Source organism: Anticarsia gemmatalis, chromosome 25, assembly GCF_050436995.1.
Source record: "Anticarsia gemmatalis isolate Benzon Research Colony breed Stoneville strain chromosome 25, ilAntGemm2 primary, whole genome shotgun sequence".
Classification (NCBI taxonomy): Eukaryota; Metazoa; Arthropoda; class Insecta; order Lepidoptera; family Erebidae; genus Anticarsia; species Anticarsia gemmatalis.
Genome location: NC_134769.1, coordinates 4,839,369 through 4,858,894, shown reverse-complemented (window position 1 = coordinate 4,858,894; position 19,526 = coordinate 4,839,369). Strand labels below are relative to the sequence as shown.

Below are 19,526 nucleotides of genomic sequence, written 5' to 3'. Positions count from 1 at the left end.
TGTAACTATTATAATCTTCAAATGATATTCTTTTCGAATAGCAGGAATATAGGATCCGTATTATAAATAATGTCTGTATTACTTCAAAGGATTGTTTATATCTTCTACTTAATTTGCAGTTAATTACAGAGTGGAATCAAGTTAGTTAAATGAACAGAAATATCATCACAAAATCTATATTACCTACTGTACTTATTTATGACCGTAAATCATTGACTTATTACCTTATTACTATGAGACATTTAGACAACTAAACCTACAGCTGCTAACAAACACGTGTGATTACCTACATTTCCAAAACATAATATCTGAAAGTCTTCATAGGAAATATTCTGTCTTCTTCAATCAGGAACCAAACTGGTGACAGATTAATTAACAGTACAGTGATCTTTGACACCACGATCTCCGATCTTACAGATCCTAAAATAAACCTGACGCAACTTCGACTAAAATAAATCCGCGAGTCGTTTCTCGTAGGCGTTTACGATAAATATACTCTATATTTAGACGTCATTACGACTTAGTAATTGTGTTTTTATGTACAAGCTTTTGCCCGGTACTTCGTCCGCGTGGTATGTGACTTAGGACAGAATTTCCATACAAAGTTTTATTCCCTATATTATCCCCTTGGAGTAGAGTTCATCAAAATCCTTTCTTAGCGGATGCCTACGTCATAGCATCTACCTGCATGCTAAATTTCAGCCCCATCCATCCAGTGGTTTGGTCTGTGCGTTGATAGATCACTATGACAGTCAGTCACCTTTCAATTAAACATATTTAGATCTGTGCTTGCAAGGTTGAAACTAAACTAAAATCGGCACTTTTGCTAACTGACACCGGGCAGTATCTACTTTAAAATATATTATATTTGTACTTATTAAGAGGAGGAGACAGTTTCAAAAGTAGTAATTTTAATTCATCTGCCGTAAATTTAACCTAAGATTCCATAAGAAGCAATGATTAAGGATTAATCTAGCAAATTGCTATCAAAATCAAAATCAAATCATTTATTCATTTACGTCAAATATTGACACTTATGATAGTCGTTACAATTACTAAATCTACCACTAGCTCGGAAAGTGGGTAGAGCCTTGTGAGAAGAGCTAGCAAGAAACTCACGGTCACGCTATAGTAATAAAACCTATAATAGTAAACCAAAAAAGAAGACACGTAAAACAAATTGTTGTTTCAGTTTATTTACGCAAATTATCTACACGTAACACCCAGCACGTATTAGGTAATAATAAAACAATAAGGTACGTAAATTTCTAATTACTAATGTATAACAAATTCGACAACATTGAAAAAGTATCGTCCAAAACTAATCTAATTATTTAAATGCCTAATATGAAGCTTGAAACATAACAAACTATCGTAACAAAACATCTTTAAAAAACACGACGTTACTCATCATACGTAATCAACAGTCATAAATTATACAAACTGAAGCATTTATTTATTGTGATACCAACGCAAGAGTCTACGTCACCTTCGATGCAACGGGAACTTTCTCGTTCATTTGCTCTAAATACAAACTGAAACTGTTGCCAGGAGTGACTCACGGGCATATATAAAGGGAACGCGTACAAAATCCTCACACACTTGAAAAGAAACCACTATAGAGAACAGACAAACAGTCTTCGAAATGTCTCTGCTACCTTATTTCTTCGACTACGACCAGGCAAGATGGCCGCGAAGACTTCTAGACCAAAACTTCGGCCTGACAATAACTCCTGACGATTTGATGGCAGCACCTATCAGTCCCATCGTTCCTCGCCTCAAACCCTGGTGGCCAAAGGACGCGTCATCCACAATCAAGGCTGATAAAGACAAATGGCAGATCAATGTAGACGTCCAGCACTTCGCTCCAGATGAAATCACTGTTAAAATCTCTGATGGATTCATTGTTGTTGATGGCAAACACGAAGAAAAGCAAGACGAGCATGGATTTATCTCCAGACAGTTTGTGAGAAGGTTCAAGTTGCCAGAAGACAGTAATCCTGATGCTGTGGAGTCCAAATTATCTTCTGATGGTGTTCTTACAGTTGTGGCTCCAAGGAAAGCTAGTGAGGTGAAGGGAGAAAGACCTGTGCCCATAACACACACTGGACCTGTGAGGCAAGTTGCTGTGGACGAAAGCAAATGAGGTATTTTTAAATGTTCAGACAAAAAAATTAAAAGACTGGTTTTATTTTTCAATAAACAATTTAAAATTATAAATAGTTTCAATGTGTACTCTACGCCTGTACTTGAATATTTATAGTCTTGTGTGGGTGGTATTTACAATATTTTTGTTTGCAAAGCTATCTTCGATAGCTTGTAATGTCTTACCATTGGTCTCTGGTACGATAAAATATAACACAACGGTACATATTAAAGTAGTTACAGCAAATATACTATATAATACTCCTTCACCATATGTCGTTAGAATCCCAGGAGTACATTTAACTATTACAAATAAATTTGTAGCTGCGATAGTCGATGCTAAGCCAGTACCAAATCCTCTCAAATTATTAGGAAATATTTCCGGAACTATCGACCAACTTAATGTCCAAATAGCATTTGCAGATATAATATAGATTACAATGCAAGATACTGATAAATATATCGAATTGAAAGGAGTTATATCGTAAATGAATAAGACTATAGAAACAAGTGACAATAATACGATTAAAGAAAATGATAGAAGTGATTTTCTCCGAGGCATTTTAGATGCAGTTGCACACATACAAATGGATAGAATTATTCTTATGGCATCACTGACAAGCATCAAAGTTACAGCATCTACTTCGTCAGAAAATATCTTCCTAAATATATCTATTGCATAAAAGTTCAGAATATTCGTGCCATTGAATTGAAGAGCAGCCATCAAAAATATAACAAGCACGAATGGTTTTGCTAACGATCTATCAAATATCAAACCAAACCAATCTTTTATAGATACTTTAGGAGATTTTTCATCACTTCTTTTTAACACTAGTGCCAGTTCTTTTTCCGCATCTTCTCCAGTACCACGATACCATCTAAAAGATACGATACCTTCGTCTATTCTTCCTTTAGAAATCAACCATAAGGGACTTTCTTTTATAAAGAGTAAAATGAAGAAGGTGGCAACAGTAGGTATGATGCAGGCGAAGACAGCCGTTCTCCAGTGAAAATAGCTGCCAATGGCGTGAACGGAAAGGACTCCGAGATGTGCAGCGACTGATGAGAAGAATAAAGTCACTGATCTGTACTTAGGGTCTGTTATTTCTCCGATATAGACTAAGCTGATGGGTCTACAAGCTCCTAGGAGTATTCCCGTGATGAACCTGCCTGTCAGCATCATGGGAACATTGGTTGCGAAAGCCATGAGCAGCCAACCAATAATGTGAGGTATGATGAACATAACGTGAGCAACTTTTCTCCCCGTTGCCTCCAGAATAGGGCCGATGATCAAGCAGCCAACCATCATTGGTACCATTGATATTGACGCTGGAAAAAAAAGTGAACATAATTCGAAAAACAATACCTACAAAATCGTATACACACGTGGTTCTGCGTTGTGTATCTATATTTACCCTAAAAGACAAAATAAAATGATTCTATGGTCAGTCTAAGACATGTGTTTGGACTAAAAAGACATCTGTTTGGACCAAGAAGACATGTGTTTGGAGAAATAGATAAAGCTAAGTCCTTTGAAATATAAATGCAGAGAGAGATTTTAAAGGTGCTTCTAATATGCATTTGGTTTGCATATTAGAAGCTCCAGGAAAGGATGCAAGTCTTTAAAAACATCATTTCTGCAAACGGACCATAACTCACGTCTTCTGTAGGTACTAGACCTCATGTATTAGAGAAACCAGTCTATAATATTATACATTATTTTAATCAAAGAAACTCTTCGATATCACTATCAATCATGTTAGTCAGTCAGTAGATAATAATACGAACAGAGGATAATTTGACTTACCGATCCAAGACTCAGTGCTCGCATCATTCGGGAAGGCGCCATCTTGTTTTATTTGGGGTATCATCACAGCTGATATCCCCATGGTCATGCCGCCGCAAGTCGTGAGCAGACATGATGCTAATGTCGATAGAATCTGCAATTTATTTTATAGTTAATGGCCATCTAACGTCAAAGATATTCGAGCCCCCAACAGGTCTTTGACACTGAACTGACTGATTGAACAAGTTAATTAAATAACCAGAAACAACATTTGAAGCACGGCGAAACTTAACCAAAATACCACTAAATACTTTCTTAGACCAAAAACTGTTTCTATATACCTAAGGCTAAGAACAAAAAAAATATTGCTATGAAGTAACTGAAGTTTGTATACTTATGTGTAAAAGCAACCTGAAGTAGGTAACCTTACCATGTATTAAACAACAATTGAAATAAAAACATATCTAAGTAATAATCCTTTCGTATTTTTATTGACTTTTAATCACAAAGGTGCTTCGGACTGCTTTAAATTTTAGCAATAAAATACTACGTACGTTTTCATTGAGGTTATGATATATCTATTCAGTATAGAATAACACGTTATAATGCCTTATTCGTAGAAAAAACCTGGATTTACGAAAAATAATAAATGCAGAAAATACGAAAAAACATTGCGAAAGTATCACATATATATATTACTTATTACAAAAAATTACATACCTGTCTCTGCAAGTAACAATTCTCTTTTAAAAATGATATCCAAACCATTTCTGACACAAACACTAGCTTAAATAACTAGCTTATTCACCAAATATTTAAACCTTTATGAACAGAAACATAATATATACTGTGTTTTACACATACTTGCTTCGCACTATTGCCAATTGTAAGACAAATTTTAAACAAAGGTATTCTTACGCCTTTATCTGTGAATTTAAATAAGAATATTATGTATTCTCGCCGCAGAACAAGTTATACAACTTTAGTGTTTCTTATTTAATTATTATTATTATGTATATTTATAAATAGATTTTTTATGGCCCTTGTCCGATTATCAAATGAAATCATTGTCTATTTTTAATTTCTATCAGGACAACTTCTGCCCGCAACTTCATCCGCGTGCAAAGATTCCCCCAAAATTTGTAAAAAGTATCCTATGTGTTAATTTAAATCAGTCCAGTAGTTTATTCGTGGAAGAATAACAAACATACATACATCCATCCAACTTTCAAATTTTCACATTATAATACTAATGTAGGATTTTCAATCTCTAACGAATCTCTCTGAAGAAATTGAAACAATTCTTGCATTCAACGTTATCATTTAGGATTAGGTTTAATAAATTTATTTATAAAAGTTATCTCAATAGTAGCTATTTTGTTATAGCAATAGTCTCGCCATTGTTTTAGGACATACATTGTAAACGTCGAACCGAGGGTGCATTTCAGTAAACTCACTCGAAATTACAAATTTAATACATCATGGTGTCAATAAAAAATGTCAGAAGTACACAAAACATTTTATTATAACAAAACTTCTTACAATAATTTTTGTAACGGACATAATATGAAACTCAATAATTACAACTGTAGCGGATCGCTACATACAGCGACATCTACTAGGACCAGCGCGCAGCCAACCACCACGCGCAGTGTGACTGACGTCACAAGTCCTGGATCGCGCTATCGAAGTTTGCACTGCAACTGACTATATATACAAGTTCCCGACTACAACAGTCGGTCAGCCTAGGCCCACCAGGCACAATCACCTCGCCTGGTCGGAGGATCCTCCCTTTGTGTTGGAGGAACACGATCACCTCGTTCTTCCACGCAACCTATCATTAAATATGCACTGGACGTTCACAGCACATGACTAATTAGAATTGTTCATTATTTCATCTCTTAATTACTTTAAACATTATCATAAGGTAACCCTGCATAACCGAAAGTTTATAAAGTCATTTGTCGGATCTTAACCAGTAACTGGGGCCTTACTATAATCAACGAAGACGCGTTCAAATTTTGTTTGCTTCTTATCACAATTCTATTCGTTATGAACGTCGTCGTTATGACGTAATGTTACGAACTATATAAACCTCTTATTCATAAAAATATATGAAGTTATGAAAGGCTTATAAAGAGTTTTGTTTGTTTCACTCCTTAACGAAATGACAAAGAGAAAACATATTTTAGTAGCATTTTAACTAAAATAGGTTTATAGTGTGTTTATGAATAAGAGGGTAAATATATAAGGCATGCTCATATTACCCGCCTCGTGTCAAAAAAGTTTAGAAAAAGGTAATTAACGAACACCTTTTTTATGTTACGAAATTTTGTTTTAACGAACATATACATAGTAGGCCTTCTAGACTGGAGAGTAAATGATGGTCTACCTACTCATACGATTAGTACGAGTAAACCCATAATGTATTACTATACTTGCGGGTTTGTTGGCACCGTTACTATATCAATATTACTTTTCTCACCACCTTTTTTCTTATACAATGAATCTTCAATATCTTGCAAACTCTTACCACTCGTCTCTGGTAATATAAAGCTCAAGAACACACCAGAAATTAGCGTGACAACCGCAAATCCAGCATACATTGCCGACTCACCATACTTCGCCATGATTGTTGGAGTAACTTTAACAGAAATGAACAGCAAACCGAATGACATTCCCGAACTCAGTCCTGACCCGAAGCCACGTACTTTCGACGGGAATATCTCGGCCACGAACGACCATGATATGCAAGTTAATGCACTCGCAATCATTATATAAGCTACCATACAAATAACAGCCAGCCATACAAGACCAGCTGGATTTAAATATAAGTAAACTACTAAAGCTACTAATACAATACTAGTGGAGAAACAACAGCCAACAAAAGTAGGTTTTCTAGGTATTACTCTAGCAAATATACATACAACTACTGATGCTAACACTCTTATACAGTCAGTAACTAACATCAACATGAAAGAGTCTATGTCACCGGAGAATGTCTTTTCGAAGATTTCTTCAGCGTAAAAAGATAGTGTATTTATCCCACACCACTGTACAGCAATGAACAACAGCAATATTGTCATCAAGGACTTCATAAACGGTTTACTGAATATAATATCCATATTGTCTTTGAAATTAGACTGCTCAGTCTTTTCTTGACATTTCTCCAAGACTTTAGCCAGTTCTTTTTCAGAAGTTTCCCCATTACCTCTGAATAATCTAAAGGAAATAATCCCTTCGTCGATTTTTCCTTTCGTCAGCAACCATAAAGGACTTTCTTTGACAAACATCAGCATTGTTAGCGTTATTAAATTTGGTATTATGAAGACAAAACAGCTGTATCTCCAATAAACATATTTACCAACTACATGGCTGATGAATGCTCCTATATGGATAGCAGCAGAGGGGATAAATAACGCGATTGCTCTGTACTTAGGGTCTGTTAATTCTCCGATGTAGACCATGGTGTTCGGCCTTATGGCTCCTGTGCAGATGCCTGTGATGAACCTTCCGATGAGCATGAAGACATTGTTGGTGGAGAAGCCCATGATGATCCAGCCGATCATGAAGGGAAAGATCAGGACGATCTGCCCCATCTTTCTTCCGATGCCGTCGCTCATACTGCCGGAGAAGAGGCAACCCATGATCATGGCCAATGGGGAAATTGAAGCTGAAAAGGAAAGTATTTACTTAGATTTTCGATACATCATTGCATTTTCTATTGTTAGGATATGTTAATTATTGTATAATGTTAAACGAGAAAGATCACTGTCTACCATATCTATACGAGCAAAGCAATAATAAAATCATACTACTTTGGGGTTCATACGAAGAAAATCGTTTGGTCATAAGTTATTATGTCGCAAGGACTCAATTGATAACGCCCTTTAAAAAGGACACTACGATAACCTCTGTCGTGGCCGCACATAGAGAACCTACTTAGCACCGCAGAAATCATACAACAGTATTATTAGGTTCATTGTTATTACTGTTTTCAATTTTCTACCTCCGAACAATCTATGAGAAATTTGTAAATAGAACTCAGAAAATACTTTTTATCCGATCCTGGATTCGAACCTGAGACCTTCGAGAATCGCATACACTACCGAATGGACCTCGGAGGCAGCCAAATCATCCTAGAGCAACATATTAGTATAGAAACTACAAACTGTAGCACTATTCTCTACAAATCGAACCATCGAGTATCGAGAGTTTGACATTTTAAATGTACTGCCATAATAGTTTCTACGACGCCCGCTAGAGGCGCTGATCAGATTTTCATACAAAATAGATAGCCGATTGTCGGTAGTCGATAGTGGTAGAGAATCGAGTTACTGGAGGCAGCTTACCTATCCATGAGTCAAATTTCTTGTCATACGGAAACTCGGGGTCAGCTTCAAGCTGTGGTAACATGACAGCCGTGAAGCCGAAGGTGAGGCCTCCAGAGAGGGAGAGCAGGGAGGCTGCGATTGTTGCACATATCTGAAAGCAGAACACAAATTTATCTTAATAAGAGGTAATTTCAAAGCTTATGAATAAGTGTCCAGATAACCAATCTGCTTAATAAAGTTACAGACAATGTATAAAAACTTCTGTCACATTTCCTTCCTCCCTGATAGATATCTAGCAGTGATGAAAACGGGCTCCTTCGTCGTTTTTTTGCCACTTAAAGGGATCAGAAGGTACTAAAAATAAAATCAGAGATATGATTGTACCGATGCTTTACCTATTTATATTTTCATCCATAAACAATGTTTTACTTACTACAGACAACGATAAAAGGTACATATTATATTATGTTGGTACGTCTAAAAATAAAAAGCAAATTTTCAAAGGCGTTACAAGGAAAATGAACTTAACATGCTATTTTTATTATATTATTTTCAAAAGTACTTCCGTATACCCTTTGAGTTCCCAGTAACATATAAAATTAAACCGTACAATTGTATGAGAAATAACTCTTCACAGAAAATGTTTAAAATAAAAACATGACAATCTGACTAAGATAAATGCCCTATTGTTTGCATCAAATTATACAAATTTAAATTAATCAGTAATTTATTCACGTCTAGGTATCTCTTGTACGTAAACAACGCAATAAATGTACCGAATAATGTAAAACTTTGAAAATGTTTTTTACTTTGAAAAACAGAAATAAGTAGTAAACATATTTTTGAATTTGAATATAATTACAAAATGTTATTATTTATGTCTTGAACAATACAATTTTAACGAAATTCTTGAGCAAGTGATAGTTAGCCATTAACAAAAAAAAGTGAATGGCTCAGATTTTTTTCACCTTAAACAAACAAATCTTATCTAAAAATTCAAAAAAACAAACAGGAATTTGAAAAATATTCATTTCAAGAGTGAATTGCATGCATGCACATTGCACATTACAGCCGATTCCGGATAATTTATACATGTCACATATCGCTTTAAATTTTAAAATATCAAATTATTTTCAATTCGGATTATTTGCTCAGTATTAAAAGCCTATTTGGTAGATAGCTTAATACAACGCTTGAGCGTGCTTGAGCCAAGTTATCTAAAACTATCAATATGGACATCTTGCACGTTTTTCTAATCCCTCTCAAACATTAGAATCACATGAATCTCAAATACAATTCAATTTCATACTTTGTTAAACCACTTCAGTTCACAAGTGGAAATCTCTCTCTTGTTTACTTTCTATTACAATGTAATTTGTATTAAATTATTGAAAATTAAGTACTTTGGATTAGTCTACTTATTAGTACTTAAAAGAGTACCTGTTATCGAGATAATGTCCACTTAAATAAATTCGTGTCAGTGTCGTGTGTTTGATAATAATTTGAAGATGAATATTATAGTAGTATAGTAGTTAGCATAGCATAGTTAGCACTGAAATAATGAAAAACTACGACTTAAATCTTTTGACTGCCTCCGTGGCGCAATGATTTAGGTCACCACGCTACCAATGTGTCGGAAGGTCGTGGGTTCGATTCCCACACGGGATAATTATTTGTGTGTAAAAAGAAATCCTACGTGTGATCAACAGTAGTTACTTTAAACTAAATTAGCCTACATAGACATTCAATTCGTCGCTATTCAAGATTAACAAAAAGATTTTTAAGGCATTTCGTATGATCAAAGTAGTGAAATCAGCTAAACCTTTATCATTTTTTTTTCTAACCTTCACCTTGCTGCATTATTTTGAAATAAAGAAAGACCAATATCAAAACAGAAAATTCGGTAAACCCGTGTTGACAATCATCATTATTGTGTAAACTCCTTAGGTGAGCGTGGATTTTAGAAAACTCTTATTAAACGAGAAAGTATCCTATACACAAAGACTCAAAAAATAATAAGTAGGTAGGTAGGTACATTATAGAAGAATACGTGGATAAACGCGAATTACCGTATTATATAACTTAAAATAAACATGTTACGCGAAAACATAAAAGTAAAAAACTACTTATTTACTTACTTTGAAATATAATAAACTAGCTGACCCGCGCAACTTCGTTTGCGTGTATCCCGCTACTTCGACAAATACAGTCAACGCACCAACACATATTGGATACTAATTTTCAATTCACAATAACTTCTCTTTCCCTTAACCGCGTTTAAAATATTAAAATGTTTTTTGGTTTCTGTGACTCTTCTTTGATCGCCCCCCCTATCAGTTTTTGGAAAAAATATTTAAGTAATGTACAGATTTTTTTTTGTCTTATATGTATAGATCAAAGTCGTAGTACCTACTTTATCGTGATATCTCCTAAACTATATGTCTAAATAACACACTGTAAACTGCAAAAATAATCTAAATTAAATGCTCGTGATGATGAACTTACTTATTTTGATAAGGATATATGTATTATTGGTTATATCACCAGTTAAACATCACCCAACGAATTAAATGTTTTTTTAATACAGAAGAGTAGTTTTTGTGACTTAAATAAAAAAGCTGGATATATGTCATCGCGGTCTTTTTTGTAGAACTAATAAAGACCAATGTTTTTGCTATACATTGTTCTTACTTGTATCCAACGGTATAAGCGGCGCACGCACAAATGCAATCTTCAATTAGATTTTTTTTCTGACTTCTTGGACATAAATCGCTATAACTCAGCTAATATAGTTTCAATGTATTTCAATTATATATAAAAACCTGTCGGAGAAAATACTCTTTCTATTAGTGAAAACCGCATCAAAATCCGTTGCGTAGTTTTAAAGTTTTAAGCATACGAAGGGACTACAGACAAAATGGGCGACTTTGTTTTATACTATGTAGTGATAAGTTATTACCTGTCTACAAATATGTGTTGATTTGACTAGTTGTTCAGGTACAACGGCTTCAATCACGTTCAGTTTCGTCATTTTGATGTTTTCTGTCCTTTTATTGTCTTCACATCTTCAAATATCTAGTTGTTTGATGGCTGCTTCTTTACGCCAATCTGTTGACAAAGTAATAAATATTATTTAATAGTCCAATTAACAAAACATTTGAAAGGTATTTGAACCACTTTTTGATGTTAATTAATTGGTTGTTTCAAGAACTGTTCTAAAGACCTCTCAGATTGCATCACGATGTTTTCCATCACCGTTGGAACGTGTAATAATTATTTCTAATACACACCATATAATATCTCATCGCTGGATGAATTTATCTGACTATAAAATAATGGTTTCTTTTGTTAAACATACATTAACTCTGGAAACAGTAGTCAACATTTGAAAAACATCTTTTTCGGCTCTTATTATGCAATACCAACCACCTATTTTTAAAATAGAAGTGACTGTGTGTTGAAGGAAGTTTTAGCGACAAGTTTAATCATTATTATCGTTTAATTTATTAGTTTTACCTGTTTACACTAGGCGCAAAAACATTTGAATAATGTTTAAATAAATAATAATAGGAAAAACGTGTTTTTGGATTCTTAAAAACTGCTATAACTACATAGATAATAAAGGTAATAATGCATGCATATATTTTAATTTATTAAGCCTGTTTTCTTATATGGTTTAACAGTTAAAATGTGAATCAAAATAAAGGATTTAAATTATCAAAAAGAAATAACAAAAATATTGATTTTTCATTTCGTTTCTTAATTGGTGAGAATTGCATGAAATTCCGTTCAGTAGATATTGTTTTTATCGCAAACAGACAGACAGACAGACAAACACGGACAGGAGATTTTATTTTAGTTCATAATTATTTATTTAAGGAACACAGAAAACCAATAAAGTTCATATAACTAGTTTCACGAGTATTTAAAACATATTTTAATTTATTTATTGGCTCATCGCATATAGGTATTCAGATTTTTTATTATTCTTATTTATAAATCTTAAGTTATATATTGCATAACAATTACACAAGAAATAAATAATAAAGAAATGCTCGTTTTAATCTCATTTAATAAATGGATAGGTACTTGATGATCCACGTTATAATATATCAGGTCAAAAGTGGCTCCACATCATCATCAGCCTAGCCGTTCTTCCAACTATGTTGGAGATGGTTTTCAGTCTCACCTGATGCAGCTGAACACCAGTATTTTACATGGAGCGACTGCCTATCGAATCTCCACTACACAGTTACCTGGATTTCTAACACAATACCCACAGTTTAACGGTTTTTAAATTCGTAGAAACTTGGTATGTATAATACGGTCACCCATCCACACACCAATCTTGACAAATGTAGCTTAACCAATTCTTATCGGGCAGAGTTCTATATAGCCGCATATAGTAAACTTAACACATCTTGATCGTATTGCCTCAGAATATTAATAAGAATTTATTAAAACAGTCACGTTGAAGCACAAGTACAAGCATAATCAACGGTCTCAAAAGACAGAAAAACAATTATCAAGAATATTGGCAAATAAATATTTCATCCGTCGTTCGTCATTAAAGTATGTTCGTCCACGCTTTTACATCAAAACCTAAGCAGTTCTATTCGCTCTAGTCTTACTATTTTCTTGAGCTTATTATTTCCCAAAAGAACCAAATATTCGTTAATTAGATATTTAGTAAATTAACAACAATTTGTTATGAAAATACGCGTGCGCCGTTTTACATGGGACTTACATTGTTAATGGCGCAACATGGGTATACACCCTGTGTGCACCTTCGAGTATAGAAAGCGCTTGTATCTTGTTTTTCTTCACATATATACCTAAAATCAAGCCCTTTTTCTTATAGGGGTAGACAGAGAGGAAAAAGCACGACTTGGGACGTGCGTTACAAATGTCCCTTGCGTCATTCACATACAAATAACCCAAAAGTTATTTTAATAACAGTAAAATAATGTACAATTCAAAGTAGTGAATAACAACTAATTTAAAAGATAGCTACTATCATTTTGCATTAAAGTACTTAAATTAGAAAGGGTATATTTTGTACCTGTTTTACATAGATAAACGGTGCCTACACGTTAAAACCTACTGGTCATGTGACATCGCTATAAATAAATTACCAATTCTATTAAGTACTTAAATAAAATACATAATATAAAGCCTTTAATGGTTAGTCTCATGTAATAAGGGGCACGTCTTTTGCCATAATAAAATATCAAAGTTTGGGCTACTATTGAAAGAAATATCTAATATAAATTAGAAAAAATCAAGTAAATGCGCTGTGAATAACACAAATTTATTAAGAACAAAGTAAAATGCATTTTTAACGTCGGCTCATAACAAGAGAGGATCCAAGATTTATTTTGTTAAACGTCGATGCATTAGAAGACAAGCTAGAGAAATTTCTTACTAGCGGCTAGAGTAACTTATGCTTAAAATCATAATAATCACGTAATACAAAAGTTGAAAACTAATGATGACATTAAATTAAATAATCATTTATTTCAGGGAAATCACCCATACTTTTGTTTATATAACATAAAGATTAAGATAAAGTTTTTCGTTCTCCCTTTAGTGGGGAGGCACGTCCCTCTGGATCCTATTTCCATGTTATATATTAGTAATGTGAGACATTACATAGCAACATTAAATTAGTTCTAGTTGAATGAATTTACGTCAATCGATTTTTATACGCAAAATATCTAATAAATAGGAAATAAATGGACCGTAGATAATATAATTAGAAATGTAAAATAAGCGCGTAAGAAATTAACTACCTACTCCGGAATATAAATAGTCTATCTCCTAGCTTCTTGTCCGAATCGGTTCAGCGGTTTTGAAATAATAGGAGGACAAAGAAAATTTCATAATATTTATTAAATACTAGCTTTCCGCCCACGGAAGCCCAGGTAACGAAAGAATTATTTTTAACCCCTTACTGTCCCACTGCAGGGCAAGGGTCTTCTCACAAACAAAGGGGAGGGGTTAGGCCTTGAGTCCACCATGCTGGCCAAGTGCGGGTTTTTTCAACATTAGGTATATAAATTTTCAACACAAATTATTTTCAAAATATATTTTTTAAAGCAGCCATTATAAGTCAATGTCCTTTATTATAAATCATTTTAACAAAAGCTGTGAGATCGTGTGATGATTGTAACAAACTAAGTGCACTTTTAAAACAAAACAAAGCTATAAAAATTAATTTGGATGTTTTACACAAAGATGTAAAAGGGTTTAAACAATGTCGTGTGAAATTCTGTCAACATTTTTTTTTGGAGGACTATCTGACATGATACTTGAAACCATAAAGGGCCTTATGTTCCCGGCCGAAAAGTACCAAATTCGTTACGCTGATATAACCCTTTTATTGTCACAGTACTGGGCAAGGATCTCAAGGGGCTGGGTCTTTAGTTCACCACGCTAACCGAGTGTAGATTGGGACTGCTCTCCTTAAAGTCTTTTAAGGAGAGCAGAGAAAAGAACTCTAGGGCATAGAAGGTTTAAAGTAACTAATATTATAAAATTCTAGAGTTTGTTTGTTTGTTCGTTTGTTTGAACGCGATATCTCAGGAACTTCTGGTGCGAATCGAAAAATTATTTTACTGTTGGATAGCCTGTTTATTGAGGAAGGCTATATAACATTACGCTACAAACATTAGGAGCGGAGTAGCAACGAAAATTGTTTCAAAAACGGGGAAAATTATGACCCATTCTCGCTTATGTAACGCAAGCGAAGTTGCGCTGATCAGCTAGTAACACATATATGGGCCTATATAAAACTAACCTTGATAAAATGTCTAACCAGCAGCGCTGTGAAACTTCTTATAGTTGGGAAATCCCACAAATTAAATAATGTGATAATGAAAGATAAAATCTCTATACTAGTTTCAACATTAGTTAACAAAGTAAACGGAACTTATCAGTGTATGTATATTTTTGGATAATTAGGTGCTCAAATGGTTTGATTTTGTAGAAAATGAATGAATGTAAGGCTGTGAATGAAGCAATGGTAGTTTGTAAGGACCGTACCAAGTAACGTTTTCATTTCATTCCCATTATTTAATGGGCCTGCTTGTTTAGAATAATTTTAACATTCATGTTTTCTAGTAAACGGCAGCAATAAAATACACGTATTATATAAACACTAGGTTCAGTTCGCGACGTCGCTCCTGTGCATATTTCTAAAAATACCATGGAGCCTTTTGTAAACCAAACACACTACTCTGGGCGGCTAAGTTGGCGTTCATTACTCTACTATTTCATTTAGTTAAAAGATCATCGAAATCAGTATAATAGTTTAGACGTCAATGCAGATACAGATGACAGAGACTTACGCATATATTTTTGGAACGGATCTTATGATGAATTATTTGTAAGACGGACACAGTTACTTTCGATTTTATTAATTCGCTAATTAGTAAGGTTAATAAGCAATTGAGGTAGAATAAAAATTACAAGTCTTACGACGTTCCTCACGCAATCTTATGAACCTATTATTAGCTATTAACGACTATTAGTACCTATTAGTATGTTTTACAACTGTGACGCGGATCTCCTTCATTACTAGTCTGTCATATAATCAGTTAACCGAATAATTACTGTAATTAATCTATAATTAATTAATTATAGGTTTTATGCTGAATTTATGAAGCACGGGCGAATGTCGAGGTATAAGCTATTGCACTTTTCGCACGGCTACACCGTAAATATTTATCTGGATCGATTCAGCAGTGTATCATACTAATATTATATATGCGAAAGTTTGTGAGAATGTAGCGCCGCGTGTGGTGGGTTCGAATCCCACCCGGGACAAATCTTTGTGTGATAAGCACGAGTATTTGTTCTGAGCCTGGAGGTCAATTTATCTATATAAGTATGTATGTATTTAGAAGTATATAAGTATGTTTATCAGTTATTTGGTTACCATAGTACAAGCTCTGCTTAGTTTGGAATCAAATGACCGTGTGTGAGTTGTCCAATGATATTTATTTATGTATGATGTATGTACGGATGGAAGTTTGTGACTCTTTCACGCAAATACTACTTAACCGATTACGATGACATTTGGTATTTAGGTAACTGAAGACAGAATAACACATAGGCTTACTTTTTATCCCGGAGTTCCCGATAAATCGGGATTTACACCGGGACGGGTTTCCACGCCGCCGAAGTCGCGAGCGGCCTCTAGTTAAAAATAATAATGTAAAAGCGTACCTAGCAGACAGAAAAATAAACTATATGACACGATTTCGTATAGAAATAATTTTATACGAAAAATAAATAATAGGTAACTTATATAAATACTTTTATATGTATAGGTAAAATGTACATATAGCAAAGTTAAATATGAACATTTTACAATAATAAAACAAAACGTTAACTCGAAAAAGAAAACGAGATATATATATCTCTTGGCTGATGAAATTATTCACCAATCTTCGAATTGACCTCAGGAAACCGGTACGAACTTTCAAGAAACCTGGTTATAGTGGTCATAAATGTAGCTCATTATTCTTTTGTATTTATTGTACTTACTTTTAAAGTAAGTAACTCTTTCTTATGAGTCTTTTAGTAATCTTTTATTTATTTGCGCAACTTCGCTTGCGTCACAAAATTGCTTGGTCCTCTGCTCCTATTGGTCGTAGCGTGATGTTATACAGCCTGTAGCCTTCCTCAATAAATGCTATCCAACACTAAAATATTTTTTAAATTCGCACCAGTAGTTCTTGAGATAAGCGCGTTCAACCAAACAAACAAACAAACTCTAAACTGACATAATTTTGATCCCGAAATCTCTCGGGAACGGGAGTTATGCGGGTAATAGTCCACGGGGACGGAGTTACGTGTAAGAGCTAGTCAGAGCAAAGCTAGTACTATTATATGTTCACAATTGATTTCCAATCAATGTAAAATTAGAAAATATTCACTGTTTCACTTAAAAGACGCATGCAATAGACGTATGCTTGGTCCAGGAATGGGCGAAAAATAAAGTCAGTCTGGTGCTTCGATAAAATTATGTATTTAACAAAATAATTTAAATAAATTATCTATTTATTATGATGACACTTAAACTTGTGCGGTTTTTACGAGTTTTTTTTTATTTCCTTGAACCTGTGTTTTTAACGTCAATAAAGTTTTATTTTTGAAGACAATTTACGACATTAAAGACTATAAATATTTGCACATTTTATTATTTTTTATATTCTACTAGCAGGCACCCGCGAATTCATCTGCATGGACTTAAAATTTTCCGTTTTCAGCATTTTTCTATTGCGATGTTTTATAGCCTTTCTCAAGAAATGGACTATATTTAACATTTTTTTAACTTTTCCTTTCTTAGTATAAAGTAAGGCTTATCGGTTATTTTGTTATTACTATTAACATTTTCGTCCTTAGTAATGTCGTTAAAGCGAAAATTTGTCTTGTAAGCTTTCTGGCTTGAAACGTTGAACCAATTTGGATATTTTGCAAGCACTTTTACCTAAGTATACAAATTAAATTAAATTATATCGGAAACAATGTATGGCTTTCAAAAATAACTAACAGAAAAAACCATTTAGTTTTATTTAATGACTATACTTTTAAAAATCTAGAAGATACGAAGCAGCATCTATGTACATAAAAAAATATTTTCAAAAGTACCGAAATTAAATTCCAATTTTTCTTTTCAACGAGAAACTGTCCGCAAAATTAAAGAAAAACGGCATATTATATATTTTATACTCACACAAGTCTATACAAAAAAATCTCACCACGCTATAAAACTAATTCCTTATCAAAAAAATTCTTTTTCACAAACACTTACTTTCACCGATACGATATACTTTCAAGTTATATTATAATATGGCGGAACAACCACACGGGTTGATAATCACTCATACACTGAACAGAAAGGCATTCCGGACTGGGAAGTACGCATGTAGCAGTCATAGTGTCGAAACAGTCCGACTAGGAGTTGCCTAACTTATTAATGCGTTTACTAAGATCCTGTATAGTAACTGTTGAATATAATTGTGGAAAATTCGAATTACGTTGATACTATTTTTTGGTAGGTAGTGTAGGTAGTGTTTGTACCGGTTTTTTTTACTTATAGTAGCTAACCCGCTCCACTGACGTGTATTTCGCGTATTTACCCGACTGCGCGACGCACAGGAGGGTAGTATATACATATATATACTACTATTTTTCTCTTTATAAGGAACCTTCTTATACTTCATCGAAAACCTATGACTACGAAACGGTGACAAAATGGTTGTCGATGAGTAGTTATTTTTCTCATTAAAGTTGTTATTATTCCGTATTTTATTATCTCCCTGACATTTGATTAGAATATATAATTCTTATTATAAGACTACTTAGTGCTTTGGTTACATTTTGCTAAATGTCCCTCAAAAACCGGGGGTTAGTTCCGCTGATCTCCAAAACAGTTCAACATATTTTGATGTGACTCTCATTGATAGATAGCCAATTCCATAAGGGCTTGAATGGAATTCGGCCTTTTAAATAAATATGAACGCTAGTGGAGAGGCGGAAATGATAAAATTAGCTTCTATTATGGAAAATAAAGAAGTTAGTAGGTACATATTTATTTTATTTGCGTCGCATTTTTATCAACACAATAAATTATTACGTCAATACTACTAGTCATAAAGTTTATTAACATCAACACACACGTTTTTACTATTAAACTACTAACTTTAAAAGAAGTTTTTTTTATTTTATAATATCATAATTTACCTTACTTCGTTAATACGAGGGAAACCTATTCCATGTTTAGAATAATCTAAATTACTAGTTCTAGAATTAGTTACCGTGGACACAGCATTCCTATTTTTCAACATTTTCTATTACTGCTCCCATCCTATTAGACATAGCGTGGTGTTATGATTTTCTTCAATAAATGTACTCAATCAGCCTAGCCTTATATCAAACTACTAGCTGACCCGTGCAACTTCGCTTGCGTCACAGTATTTAAAATGTTTGCGCATTTTTTAAGGACTAATTTTAATATTCTTGTTTTCTTAGCAAATAAACGACAGCAATAAAAGTAACATATTTTATTTTACCATTTTAATTGTTAGTTATCTATGTATAATGAACTAGCTGAGCCGCGCAACTTCGCTTGCGTCACGTAAGAGAGAATGGGTCAACATTTTCCTCGTTTTTGTAACATTTTTCACTGGTACTCTGCTCCTATTAGTTGTAGCGTGATGATATATAGCCTTCCTCGATAAATGGGCTATCTA

The 19,526-nt window shown here is 33.8% G+C and overlaps 3 protein-coding genes across 4 annotated transcripts; 1 reads left to right on the top strand and 2 right to left on the bottom strand.

Moving 5' to 3' along the window:
* Positions 1–1,543: 1,543 nt before the first annotated feature.
* On the top strand, positions 1,544–2,146 carry LOC142983850 (protein lethal(2)essential for life-like). Its single transcript, XM_076130994.1, has one exon. It carries the CDS (start codon positions 1,646–1,648, stop codon positions 2,144–2,146), a length of 501 nt encoding a protein of 166 aa, XP_075987109.1. The 5' UTR covers positions 1,544–1,645.
* A 111-nt stretch (positions 2,147–2,257) lies between these two features.
* Positions 2,258–4,799, bottom strand: LOC142983849 (facilitated trehalose transporter Tret1-like). Its single transcript, XM_076130992.1, has 3 exons — positions 4,652–4,799; positions 3,953–4,085; positions 2,258–3,474 (listed from the first exon to the last, which is right to left on the bottom strand). Exons 1-3 carry the CDS (start codon positions 4,697–4,699, stop codon positions 2,258–2,260), a joined length of 1,398 nt encoding a protein of 465 aa, XP_075987107.1. The 5' UTR covers positions 4,700–4,799.
* A 645-nt stretch (positions 4,800–5,444) lies between these two features.
* On the bottom strand, positions 5,445–18,155 carry LOC142983848 (facilitated trehalose transporter Tret1-like). Of its 2 annotated transcripts, none has more exons than XM_076130991.1 (4): positions 18,086–18,155; positions 11,225–11,373; positions 8,284–8,416; positions 5,445–7,604 (listed from the first exon to the last, which is right to left on the bottom strand). In XM_076130991.1, exons 2-4 carry the CDS (start codon positions 11,294–11,296, stop codon positions 6,364–6,366), a joined length of 1,446 nt encoding a protein of 481 aa, XP_075987106.1. In that variant the 5' UTR covers positions 11,297–11,373; positions 18,086–18,155; the 3' UTR covers positions 5,445–6,363. The 2 variants fall into 2 exon arrangements, with proteins under 2 accessions (XP_075987106.1, XP_075987105.1); XM_076130990.1 differs by having other exon boundaries at positions 18,008–18,149.
* Positions 18,156–19,526: the final 1,371 nt, after the last annotated feature.

What these genes read in the sequence shown, in the direction of transcription:
- LOC142983849 (XM_076130992.1), bottom strand. Translation starts at nt 4,699, where the DNA reads ATGGTTTGGATATCATTTTTAAAAGAGAATTGTTACTTGCAGAGACAG. An exon ending in ATTGTTACTTGCAGAGACAG is followed by an intron (nt 4,086 to 4,651) that starts GTATGTAATTTT and finishes AATAAATTGCAG; the next exon opens with ATTCTATCGACATTAGCATC. An exon ending in GAGCACTGAGTCTTGGATCG is followed by an intron (nt 3,475 to 3,952) that starts GTAAGTCAAATT and finishes TTTTTTTTCCAG; the next exon opens with CGTCAATATCAATGGTACCA.
- LOC142983848 (XM_076130991.1), bottom strand. Translation starts at nt 11,296, where the DNA reads ATGACGAAACTGAACGTGATTGAAGCCGTTGTACCTGAACAACTAGTC. An exon ending in CAACACATATTTGTAGACAG is followed by an intron (nt 8,417 to 11,224) that starts GTAATAACTTAT and finishes TTCTGCTTTCAG; the next exon opens with ATATGTGCAACAATCGCAGC. An exon ending in GAAATTTGACTCATGGATAG is followed by an intron (nt 7,605 to 8,283) that starts GTAAGCTGCCTC and finishes TTTCCTTTTCAG; the next exon opens with CTTCAATTTCCCCATTGGCC.
- LOC142983850 (XM_076130994.1), top strand. Translation starts at nt 1,646, where the DNA reads ATGTCTCTGCTACCTTATTTCTTCGACTACGACCAGGCAAGATGGCCG.